Genomic DNA, 13067 nt, shown 5'->3' on the forward strand with positions numbered 1-13067 from the left:
AAAACTTTGTAAGTGCTGTTTTATCATACATATATTTATGTGAATCATATACCTTTGTATTCCCACTTAACAACCTTCCGCCACATATCTAACTTCTATCATATTATTAACACATATTCATTTCTCTGTACTTAATTATTCATCTTTTCCTACTAAACAGTGAACCATTTGAGTCTTGTTTTGTTTGTTTGTTCATTGCTGCTGTTGTTGTTGTTTGGTATTCTCAGCTCCAAACATGGGTCTGGAATGTAAAAGTTTATTTCATAATTATTTGATCAATGACTGCATTAATTAATCAATAGATAAATAAAGAAGTACAGTTTTCCAAATCTTAGTTATTCTTCGTATATATTATTATATACTTGGAAATTTTCTTAATGTTTTCAGACATTAGGGGAGAGTTTTAAATCTTTTACCTCTAACCCAAAAACTCCTAGAGGTCTTTGAGATCCAGAATCCAAATGTCTGGCTTAGGTACTCAGACAGGCTGAAGAAAAGAAATAGAGCATAGGAAAATTCTGCTTTGGCTAAAGAATTGTGTTACACACCATTATTTCAGCCTGCATTTACCCCAGATTTCACCGACCAGTGTGTACATTCCACACTAACAAAAAAGTAAAAGTCTCAAAAGACCTTCTAAAAAGAGTACATGTAAACACGAAGGATACTTACCAGGACAATATACACACAAATGCAAGGCTTATAAATTTAGTTTTTTTCTGGGTAAACAAAATATTTACAAATGGCCCATAATGCACAAATGGCCAAGTAAGTTGTCATTTTGTGAGGGAAATAGATTAATTAGGTTAGGAGGAAGATACTGATTTTTTTGTGCTGAATGAGAAAAATTTGACACTCAAGAATTCAGTAAATAGGAATGCTGTGTTGTCCGTTCAACAGCTGAACCAAGCAAAAACTTTCTAACAGAAAAGGACCTTGAACAATTAGGAAATCTACTGAGATAAATTTGTTCTTATACATGTTTTGCTGTTCTGCTTGTGTTTTAAATAACGACCCCCCCATCCAATGCAAAATGACATCTGTCAAATTTAAAAAAAAATAAAGAATTCAAGGACCCTTAGAAAAAATTAAAAGGTACAAAGAAAAAAATGTTGCAAGCCTTTGTAAGCTTCAAAGGAGTTATGATAATAATGTCCTAAGGGATGTGGATTCACAGGATTTTGCAGGTGGATTAACATTATGAGTATAACTTTCAAATTAGACTCTCTCTCAGTTATCTCATTTATATAATGAAAATAATACATACCTTACATATTGATTTAAGAATATGTAATATATAAAGATGTAATATACTTTATAAAGTGTTTATTACAATGCTTGATGCAAAACAACACTCAATATATTTTTCCTTTGTATTATGGCCAAACTTGTCATCACATCATCGCTGTCAACTGTACGAGTGCCTATAGCTGATCCCATTAGTTTCCTCTCCTGGGACAAGTAAATGGAACATGAAAAATATTTTGCACTTTATCACTAAAATTTTCTATGGCTAAACTGGCCCCAGTTAAATTATAGATGGCATACATATCTGTTAAGATTGGATAAGGGTAATAGCATAGGCTCCAGACATCTGTGGAGTTTGGGAAGTGCTGTTCTGGGTTTAGAACCCTTGAGCCTCCTTTGTGTGAATGGAGCAAATGGTCCCTACCTGTAGACACTTGATTAATGCGGACAGAGCAGGCTCGGACCTTTGCTGAGACACAGCCTGTATATTAACAGTGAGTCTTCTTTAGGGATCACCCAGAGAAACATTCCCACCAAAAGCCTCCTCTTGAAGGATGTTTGTATATTTGGAAAGTTCTAGTTATTGTTCCAATGGTTATCTCCACTGCCACTTTCAGCAAACAAATCTGGACTCTGCCCCATCGCTTCAAATCAACAGTTTTGATTTGATTTTCATCATTACATTTATCATTATGTGATATGTTCCTACTTGTCTTGGGGGCATTTTAAAGTATTTGCCTTTCATTTCTCACTCTCTGATGTTGTTTCTGCATTTTCATTTGTTTATTGTCCATCTGCACTTCTTACATATATTCTCTAGTAGAATGTAACTTCTTTGACTGCAGGGATCATATCTGTCTTTCTCAATGCTGTATGTCAAACCTAGCACACACACCCAATGAGGGAACAGAAAAATTCTATCTGGAGATACCAGACGTGTAGCAATCATCTTAATTAACACCTGTAAGAATGCATCCCCAAGTAAACAAAGAGAAAAGGGCTATGAACCCTTTACATAACCACCTTTAGAACTGTATATCAGGAAATGATGGGCCAGCTTTCCCATGGCAAGGGTATATTTGATGTCCCTTGTCCTTTGTCTTTTCTCTCTTCCAAATCATCAGCCTGGTTTTTAAGCATTATACTTCCTTCATTTAGCCCTTCTCTACCAGATCAGCACTTCTTTTGCAAAAGTAATTGTGAACATCTTGCCTCTTCCATACACCTGGAACACACCAAAAAGCACTGATTGTCATTGCATAAGGCTACCTGGAAATTTGCCGTAACTACAGTTACTATGTTTTTCAGGCTGTCTAGACTATTTTGGAGCAATGCAGTCTTTCTTATCTACTCTTTATACAAGCAAGATGTCATCCTTGCTCAGCTATGCTAACATGCATTTAGAATCATATATCCATTCAGGATATATTCCTCCCTAAGAGGGAAGATGTGTGCTGAGCTCTGCAAGATTCTTGTCTTTAAAGTGTGACCTTGAGGTCTTGCAGAAAGTAGCCTCTTCAGTCCTAAGTGCTTCATCTCAGCTGTGCCCGTTCACAAAGTAAGCCTCAATGTTATGGACCTTGGTACTTTTCAAGCATTGTTCCACAGGAAAAAGACACTGCTTTCACTACTACTGTAAGCTGTTCTTAAGGTAAAGAAATAGAAGCTGGGACTGTAAGTGATATGGCATATTTCCCTGGAACTGGAACGCCGGCCTCATTTAAGGCTACCATATGACACATGGTTTCACAGGTGTTCAGAAAAACTCCATTTACTTTACAAAATTCAATTAATTCTTGAGTTTCTTCCCCTGGGTAAAACGAAATCACAACTATAGTTAAGGCTTGGAAAGCAGTCGTTTGTGCGACAAGAAATAAAATCAAGAAAAGATCTGCAAAGATGAACTTGAAATGGACATTCAGACATTGGTTTTTGGAAGCAGTTGCTGTCTTGCTTCTCTCTCTGGCCAGAACCCAGATGTCAGTTCCTATCGGAGCCTCCTTTCTCTCATATACCCTCCCACAGAGTCAGGCCTTCCACACAGTTCAAGATCATATTATCATGGCGGCACAAACCATCTTTCAAACAGGCAATGAAAAGATATCTTAATGGGGAAAATGAGTCATCTTCGGAGGTAGGAGGAGGATGGCTACACTTTGATCATGGTCTGTAACAGGAAGATCCTTTATCCACATAGTTGCCTTAATGCATCCACCCATACTCACCTATACTGACCCCGAGGTGCTCTCATAGCCCACTGACTGCACACTCCTCAGATCTAATTAATTCTGCCACCCACCCCACCTCTAAACCCGTTTCCAATTCCAGTGGTATCCAGCTCTCTACCACGCACTTCTCTCTTCTACTTTCCCATTTCTCTCTATGGAGATAATTAACTAGCTGGCTACTTCTGTTAATGAAGATTTCAGGTTCACTCTAAAGCCTTATATTGAAATCTGTAAGGATTAAAAAAAATTCAAAACTAGGTGGCAAAACTATAAATACCCAAGATTTAAAAGTTATTTTAAGAAAATGGATTCCACTCCATAATCCTCCCTTTTTCCTTACCCCCAGCTTCCTATTATGAAAGATCGTTAACCTTAGGAATAAAAGATAAATTCTTGGGAGCTCCTTAGGGACGCAGGAGTAACCGTGTGGGTGTGCGGGGGTGGAGGGATAGAGGGTGGAGAAGAAGGTCCGGAGAAGCGATAAGATCGCAGGTTCCTAAAAGCCCCGACTCTGTTCTTTTGGCCACCAGGTCCCAAGTTGCTGCGTCCCCAGGGCGGCGGGGCGGCATGGAGGGGTGTGACTACAAGCCCCCGCGCGCGCCGGTCCCCACCCCCGCACCTGCCCGCGCTGCGTGACTGGCCGCCGCCGTAGTCTGGGCTCCTGAAGGCGCAGAGCGCCACGCGCTGAGCGGGAGAGGCGGGCGGGCTGCTGCCTTGCGTCTGCCGCCCTGTCCTCCCTCCTCCATTCTCTCCGCCCCTCCCCTGGCGGCCGCGCTGCCTGGGAGCCCGGGAAGCCGTTGCTCCGAGCCCGCAGCCCGGGTTCTGTGGCTGGCATCGAGGCGGGGGCGGCGGGAACGCGGAGACCACAGCCCCTGGAGAGAGGAAGAGGGGGTCCCTGGCCTGGGCAGGCCGAGCCGAGCGTGTATTTGCGCGTGAGAGCGGGGGCTGCACGGTGCTCATCCCGAACCCCGCCAGCCCCAGACCAGGTCGCCGCAGCCCGGGAGCCTCCCCGCCTGCGCCCAAGGCGCGCGCGGCACAGCCATGAACACCAACGATGCCAAGGAGTATCTGGCCCGGAGGGAAATCCCTCAGCTTTTCGAGGTAGGGGGCTAGAGCTGGCAGAGGAGCGGGAGGATGGGGAGGATCGGGGAGAGCATCTCGGGCGTTCATGGTGAGGAACTGCGCCCCGTCCCACCTTACCAACGCGGGGCATGGAAGTGAAGGGGCTAGCAGAAGCTCGCCTGCCCGCCCCCTTGCCCGGTGGCAGCTGCCTTTCCTGGGGTTTGCCGGGATCCTGGTCCGAAGGCTGGGTACAGGAGCCCGCACCTCCCAGGCCAAGTTTCAGTCTTCCAGCGGGTTCTGGAAGCAGGCAGCACCCCTCGGATGCGAACACCCGGGGTGGGCTACAGGCAGCAGCTGGGCGCGCTTTCTGGAGGCAAGGGCCAGGCCAGGTGGTACCGTACGCTTGCGCCCAGGAACGAGCGAGGACTAGAAACTGAGGGGTCAAGACCCCTAGCCCCCTTGCGCCGAGGGTCGGGATCCCAGTGGTGAAAGAGAAGTGTGGACGAAAGCAGCCCTCTCCAGGGAAAGCTTGAAGGAGAGCGGATGAAGATGCAAAAACAAATCCAAACCCATCAAGTGCAGTGCTACCTCCGGTGGCAGGCAGCCAGCGCTGCTCTGCGCTTTCGGTGAATGAACTCCTGAGCACGTTTTCCCGTCGCCTTGGGAGGGTTCTCTTCGTCGCCTCCCCAGCCGCAGCTTTCGCCAGCCCTTCCTAACCCACCTAGAGAAAGCTGGTCTGAGAGGGAGCGGCGTGGTGGATGTGACTCCTGTTGCTCTGTCTTAAGACCGCATCACAGCACCATCTGCGCTAGGGACCCGCGGGGTGGAGGACACATTGAGAGTGTGGAATGGGAGGATTGAGGAACCAAAGGAACCTTGGTTAGTTCTAAACCACAGCCTCTGTCTCGGATCGTTTTGCTTCCTTTCATTCCATATTTGAATTTTAAGACATTTGCTTAGGTAAAAAAAAAAAAAAGGAAGCGAGCCAAGCTCCATAGACAGAACCCTGAAAGGGGAAATCCATTCACTGCAAACCTGGTCCCCATTTCTGAAAGATGATAGACTGTGGACTTATATAGTAAAGTAAAGGTCATGAGCTGTTCTTTCTCCTGTTTAGGGGCTTTGTTCTGCTAAACAACAACAACAACAAATTAAGACCCTAGTTGGGAAAAGAATTTTGTCCTCGTTTTTCCGAACTATCTTTAAAATGGGCCGCCATAATTACAGATCTTCATTTTTTGTTTACCTCTGTAAGCCACTGATTTTTAAATCCATCTGAAGCCAACATTTCCATATAAACCACCCACTTAGCACAAGCTTGGTGTGTAAAGCCCAAAATATAGCAAGTGTGTTACTCGTGCTTGAAAATAATCAGATGTTGTGTAAGGTTATGGGGGTATGTAGAGTTCTCGTTAAGAGTTTTTTTTTAATATTTCCAAAAAGTAAAATGGAGATGAAGAGATGAAAGTTTTGTCATAAATAGATCAATTTTATTACACTTCTAAAAGAATAAGTAGAAACATCTGCAGAGGAGTCCCCTGATTGTAAAGTGCTGCTTGATACTATGTCTTTTTTCTTTATAAATGTGGGTACCATTTTTTCCTCCTTGGTGGAAGGTAACCACAGATAGTTTTGATATTTTCTTCATGAAAATCTACACCGTATGCAAATAAGTGATTGTTCAGGTGCTGTGCTTTTCTTTTGTTGGTTTTTCTGTGAATGAATGGGAGGGACATTTTTAAATAGTGCACAGCCAGAAAAGGAAGCCAACTCTCTTAGGAGAAATGCAGTAACACAGAGTACTTAAATGCAATCCTGGACAATGGAAGATGGAAGGAGACTGCTGGTGACCTCCAAAGGCCTTCCAGTAAGTGGAATGTGTGCTTGTGCACGGCAAAGAGAGAAGTAAAACCTGGCACTTCTCCATGTGATGAGTGTAGACAGCAAAGCCAAATGCTTAACTTTCCAAAATGGGATTTTCTTCCTCTAAACCACAATATAGATATATAAAGTTTCTAGGTATATGAAGTTTAAAAATTAGGTATCTATCAAACCCAATACATTGGCCTTGCTGTGGATATTAGACACCATTGTAGACTAAGTGACTGATTATTGAATTTATATATTGTCAAACAACTATGTGTATCTAACTGACCTTTTCAGATTTCTTCCTGACTTGAGACATCACATAGGCTAAATGGAATATCTCTGGTCGGTTCAAGTTTGAAATGTGTTTCCATTTTTAAATTAAATGTTTTTTAAACACCCACTTTCCCCTTATTTTGTCATGAGTTTTTAACTCTAGCTAACTTTATGGTTGGTGTACATACTGAATTTGTACCACTGTACCTTAGAGCAGAGATTCAGCAATTAATTTAAGTATTGGAGAAAGCCTAATTAAGTTATTTAAGCTCTCAAACAATTAACTCAAAGAGACCAAGTAATAGTGTTTGCTGGTTATCTTTAATCTGTGATGATGACTGGGTACTAGAAAAAAGGACTTAAATTATCCATGAAGGATTGGAACCCACTCCCCCCCCCTTCTAAAACCAGTACCCTTTGAGGAGTCAGTTTTGTTTGGAGAGGCTAGAAATGTATATTTTCCAGTAAAAACAAACAAAAAAACTTCATTTAGTTTGTTTACCCATTTTAGGCAGTAATGATTTTAAATAAAGAAGACTTAAACTTGAGTGCTTTGGATTATGTATGGGGCACAGATAATCTGGCATTTTCTTTTTATCCTATATTATGTTTTTGCAAGATATGGAGAAAGAACAATATATGGGTTTTTAAATCAGAAACATTGAGTTGGAATCCTGGGCCTATGAGTTTCTAACTAAGTAACCTTCATCAACTAACATCTCTGAGCCATGACTTCCTGTAAGATGGGGATAATAATGCTACATAGGGCTGAGAGCACACTGGGTAAACTAATGCATACAAAGACATAGTAAGTATTGACACAAAGTTAGTTATATTAACATAAGAGGAATGTGAGAAGTTCAGCGCTCTGTGTGTATGTGTGTGTGTGTGTGTGTGTGTGTGTGTGTGTGTGTGTCTGTCTGTCTGTCTATCTGTGTATAGCACAGATTTTGACACAAACTGCATGTGGATCCCCAAGTTAGTTTTTTCCATTCCCTCTGCAATTGAACACTTCTGATTCAGCATCTTAATGCACACTATTTAGGATTTCGGAGAACAATTGTACCTGGTAAGAATTGCCTACCATTTTGAGCAAATTGCACAAGAATAATTTGAAAATAAAACACTGTATTTAGGAAGGATGTCAGCCTTTCAATGGGTGTGTGTTTTGTGCATTAATAATGTATTTTGGTGATAATGATCCCCAATGCTTTTTCCATGAAATATTCTAAAGGAAAATACTTTGTATACCAGTCCAGTTCCCAGGAGTCAGCATTTCCAAATTTGTAGTATATTTTAGAAACTAGTACATGTGATACATCAGATACCAGGAACAGAAAAAGTAATACAGGTTCATGCTCTTCTTCCTCCTCTGTAAATTCAGTGGATATTATGGTGACTTATTATATATAAAATAGCATTTTTTTGAGTCTCAGATTTCACGTTTTGAGTGAAATATTTTTCCTAATTAGAAACTGTTCAATATGCACCTATTATGTTCCAGAAAAAGTGTCAGGGACTGGAGATTGAAAGATATATAAGACCCACACTGTGTTGTTGAGAGGTTTATAGTTCATATGAGGGCACCAACACATAAACTGATGATTTCAGTATAAATGACAGGTAAGATTTTTTTTTCTGGGTACCATGGGAACACAGAAGGGGTCCATAAGCCAACCTGAGGGCTCAGGGGAGACATCTGATAATTATAACAATATTAACTGAAACTACCAACAATATTTATTGAGCACTTACTATGTGCCAGGCACTTAATATGCATTTTACAAATATTAAATTTTTAAGTCCTTAAAACAGCCCTCTGAGGAAGGTATTATTACTCCTGGTTTACACAGGAAGAAACTGAAGCTTGGAGACTTTAAGGATAAATAGGAATGTGATTAATAATGATTGGGGCATCTTTACACACTGTACTATATCTCCCTTTGCTAGAGCTCTTCCATTTTAAGCTCTATAATTGCCTGAATTATTTAAAAAGAGAATGATGAGCTGAAAACTAATCAAGAAAATTTAAGGGGTTATTTTAATTAATCATATCATAATTTCAACTCTGTTTATTAAAATAAATGTGAAGAACAAAAACTACCTATATGGTTCAAAATATGGTTTTAAAACATATTTTATGTGGGTGTATTTTGTTGTTTCAGAGCCTTTTGAATGGACTGATGTGTTCTAAGCCCGAAGACCCAGTAGAGTACTTGGAAAGTTGTTTACAGAAAGTAAAGGAACTAGGTGGCTGTGACAAGGTGAAATGGGATACATTTGTCAGCCAGGAAAAGAAGACCTTACCTCCGCTCAATGGAGGACAGTCACGGAGATCTTTTCTAAGAAATGGTAATGTATATGTAGAATAATAGACGTTTTATAGTTACGGCAATTCTCTCTGAAATGTACCATATAGACTGTGGGTGGTAATTTAATTTATTAGATGTCCAAATGCCTGGGAGGATATTTGGCCCTGGAACATGGCTAATCTCTCTCTGCTACTTATTCTAATCGCCTCTGTGATAAGACAAATAAAATTACATACCGTTGTCCAGCACTTCACTGTAAAGTCTTAATAAAGTTTTATATTACTGACTTTATTATTTTATGAGATTAATTACAGTAGCAAACTATAAATTATTCTTAAAATTTCAAATAAGACTTCAAAATAAATGAGATGATATGCAAAATTGATAGTTATCACTAGCTTGGAAGAGATTGACTTATTAAAATGTTTCCAAATTCAGAGTTCATATTCATGCATCTGCATAAATGAATGTAAAGTTTACACTAGTTAATTCAAGTATTAAGTATTTATTAAGCAACTAGTATTTATTAAACAACCACTGAATGTGATACATCAAATTAGGTGTTTGGTTGCTATAAAAGAAATAGAAGCCATAAACTTTTTTAACAGTTTTAGGAATAATATGAAACTAAGAACTGGAGTTTGCTAGAAGAGATCTGTGGTATTCAGATAGCTTTCTAAAATATGTGCTTATCAAAATTAGTGATTCGGCATCAGACAACCAGCCTTTTAGGCTGTGGATGACATGGAGAAGTATAATAGTATGTGCAAAATAGAATCACTTCCAATCAAGGGAAACTAAATTAATTCCTTCTCAGTGGCCAAGATCATTATATTTTCCAAATTTAAACCATTCTCAAAAATCATACCATGAAAATTTTTGGCTATACAGACAGAATTTGAAGTAGAGATCATTCTATTTGCAATAAATAAAAGGGGAAATAAATCTCTGTTTTATTTTACTTAGTCATGACCCACTTAGATTTTATTTGAATGCAGTGTGGGCAAAAGTCGAATGTGTTAATTTTTAAGAAACACAGGCAGAGAGAGAAAATATAAACAACATTTGCTCAGAAACATCTCCAGAGAGAAGAATCCTTCCCTGTCCACGCAGGAGTCATCACTGGGTGATTTAGGTTTGGGTGCTCAAGAGAGCACCTTTAGCCAGTTACTGCTGCAGCATGCCACTAGATAAATTACTGCTTTGGTGAACAAAATGATGTTTTCATGGGTTTGAAGAGTTCGTACACCTTCCAAAATGGCTTATTTCCCAGGGTGTTGTCATACTGTTAGAATCTGGCTCAATATCAACGATACGCCCTACACTCTTGTTAAATCAAGTGAGGCAAATATGGGTAACTGCTTTCGAAACCTTAAAGCACTAACGAACCTCAGGTATTACTGGACTTAGTCTAAGATATTTTTACATTTTAAATTTAAATCTAAGAGGTATGATATTCACTTAGTCAAAAAGCTGCTCATAGACCGGATATATAAAGTGACACTTTTGCAACAAAATGAATCTGTCTCTGTTTTATATTGTTACTTGGCTTGGTTACACAGAGAACCCAGGCAGGCCAGTGTGTAATAGAGAATGGTGGGGAGTGTGGTCAAACTAGAGAGCAGATCTAGAGAGAACAGTTATTGTATAAAGGCAGTCATGTACACATTTGGGAAAAATATAGAGCTGAATGAAATACATCCAAAGGGTCTAGGAAAAGGTAGGTTTAACCTTTATTAAAATTAAAATTGCTTCTTAATTTTAGTCTCCATACCTATTAATATTTCACTAGAATTCCTACTCGGATCTTTTAATTAGTCATCATATAGAACCTTTCCATGTACTGTGGTAACAAGAATGTTGTATGACACTGTCTTTTATCTAGAACATATGCTAAAAGGCAGAAAATGGTTTGTTTTATAATAATAAAATTTGATTTTATGAAATACTTCACATATTTGTTCTTTGTAAGTTTTAGCTATATGTAATAGGCTTTAAATATTTATGTAATAGGCTTTAAATTTAACAAAATTGCTAATTTTACAGTAACTTAAAGCATTATAGTTATTTCTAGGAATAGAAAGTGACTCATGCATTTTTGCCGAAATATAGACATAACTATGCTAATATGTAATTATGAAAAATTATTCAATGAAATAAAACATTTTAATAATTTAAGCAAATTACTTTCCTAAGTAAAAATATGATAAAAGAAAGGATAAATTATTGACTGACAGTTCTTTAAAGCATCCTACTATAAATGTGACATGAGCAATTTTTTTTTGCCATATCTATGCAACTGAACAAAAAATTACTTGCAAATGAAATTCTAGTTTCATAGCTTTAACTATCTATAGAGCGTCTCTTCTGGAATATCTCATTGTCATCTTATACTCATTATTCTAACACCAAACATAACAACATACCATATTTACTTCAAAACCAGCACTCCCTTCTCTTTTTTCTATTTCCATGAAGTCAGTCAATGAGACAGTTGAATAATAAAACAACTATTTATTGAGTACTATGTGCCAGACACTGTTTTAAGACTGAGCATGTAGCCACCAAGAAAGAACAAATTCGCACCTGCCCCCATGGAGCTTTACAGTCTAGCAATGAAACAGGCATTAAAAATATAACTAGAAGCACAACGAGTGCTATAGGAAATGCCATATGTCATAGAACTAACCATATTAACAAGAGGATGGATCCAACCTATGCTGTAATTCAGGGTAGACTTCCTGGAAGAAGTGATATGCTAATACTCGGAGACAGAAAACCAAGTAGATGTTAGCTAGAGAAGGATGGATGAGATGGAGAGTATACCAGGGAACAGAGAACAGAAGTTCCTGACATAGAGAAGAAGCTGTGATATAGACAGGAATGGGAGAAGCCCAATATTTCTGAAACAGAAAAGAGAAGGCATACACCTGAAACCAATATAAAAAACATATGTCAATGCTAATTGAAAAATAAAAATTAAAAAAGGCAATAAAACAAGAGAGCAGAAAGATATTACATGAAATGCAATGTGTTTCTTATTCTTTTAGACTTGAAACGTTGCAATTGTTTTTAAAACTGTCACCTCCTTTCATTTTTCATGTCCCAGTTCTAACCATGTGCTTTATACCCAGCCATTCATTTCCATTTTCCCTACTACCCCTCTAACCTCAGCTTGTACTTCTCACCTATGGATTACTTTAATAGCCTCCTAGTTGCTACTATTTCAGCTTCTAGTCTCTTTCTACTCAAATCCATTCTAACCCCCAAAAAACCTCCACTGGCTTTCTACCAGGTTAAAGCTAAATACCTTTCCCCTGGTATTAAAGGCCCTCCACACTGTAGCCACATTCTACTTACCCATCTTCTGGCTTTTCTCCATGAGAAACCATCTATTTCAGCAAGGCTGTTCTTTATATTGTTAATTCAATAAATATTTATTGGACACTGACTTCATACCAAGCAACAGCCCTAGATCCTAAGGATACAGGGTTCCAGATAGGTAAGGTCCCTGCTGTCATGGAACTTAACATTTTATAGGAGAAGACAAACAATGAATGAATAAGAGACCTTTCAGATGGTGAAGGGGTAGGTGTTTTGCAGAGCATTGTTAGAATGATGTTCTTGAAATTAACTGGGTGGCTTTAGATTAAAAAGTCGGTAAAATCCTCTTATAGGAGGTGACATTTAAGCTGTGGTGTGAATGACAAGAAGCAGTCAGCCATGGGACTAGTACAGGAAGAGCATTTTAGGCAATGGATTGTGGAGACAAGCGTGGAAGCAGGCAGACCTGCAAGCGTCTATTATAATAGTACGGGTAAATATACGATGGTGGCTTGGGCAGGAGTTGTGCTAATGGAGATGGCTAAAAGCATATGAATTCAGGATACGTTTTGGAACTAAAATCTGTTGGAGTAGATGTGAAGAGTGAGGGAAGAAAGTAATCAGGGATAATGCCTAGTTTTGCCCTATGTTGGATGAAGTAATTTAATTTCAAGGCAGAACAGGATACTCCTGTCAGTGCCTTCCTTGACACAGCCCTTCCCAGAATTTTCTAAAGAATGTCCATTGTCAT

General features: G+C 39.2%; 1 protein-coding gene across 3 annotated transcripts in view; it reads left to right on the forward strand.

The window, feature by feature from the left end:
- The first annotated feature begins 4082 nt into the window (after window positions 1-4082).
- AK5 (adenylate kinase 5) overlaps window positions 4083-13067 on the forward strand; it is a 202504-nt gene continuing 193519 nt past the window's right edge. For 2 of the 3 annotated variants that reach the window (XM_023528031.1, XM_011355520.2), the window contains exons 1-2: window positions 4199-4577; window positions 8846-9032. In XM_023528031.1, coding sequence (XP_023383799.1) covers window positions 4518-4577; window positions 8846-9032 — 247 coding nt within the window. In that variant the 5' untranslated portion in view covers window positions 4199-4517. Of the gene's footprint in view, window positions 4578-8845; window positions 9033-13067 lie in introns of all 3 variants that reach the window. The other variant, XM_011355521.2, reaches the window with a different exon arrangement.

Source organism: Pteropus vampyrus, unplaced genomic scaffold, assembly GCF_000151845.1.
Source record: "Pteropus vampyrus isolate Shadow unplaced genomic scaffold, Pvam_2.0 Scaffold22, whole genome shotgun sequence".
Lineage (NCBI taxonomy): Eukaryota > Metazoa > Chordata > Mammalia > Chiroptera > Pteropodidae > Pteropus > Pteropus vampyrus.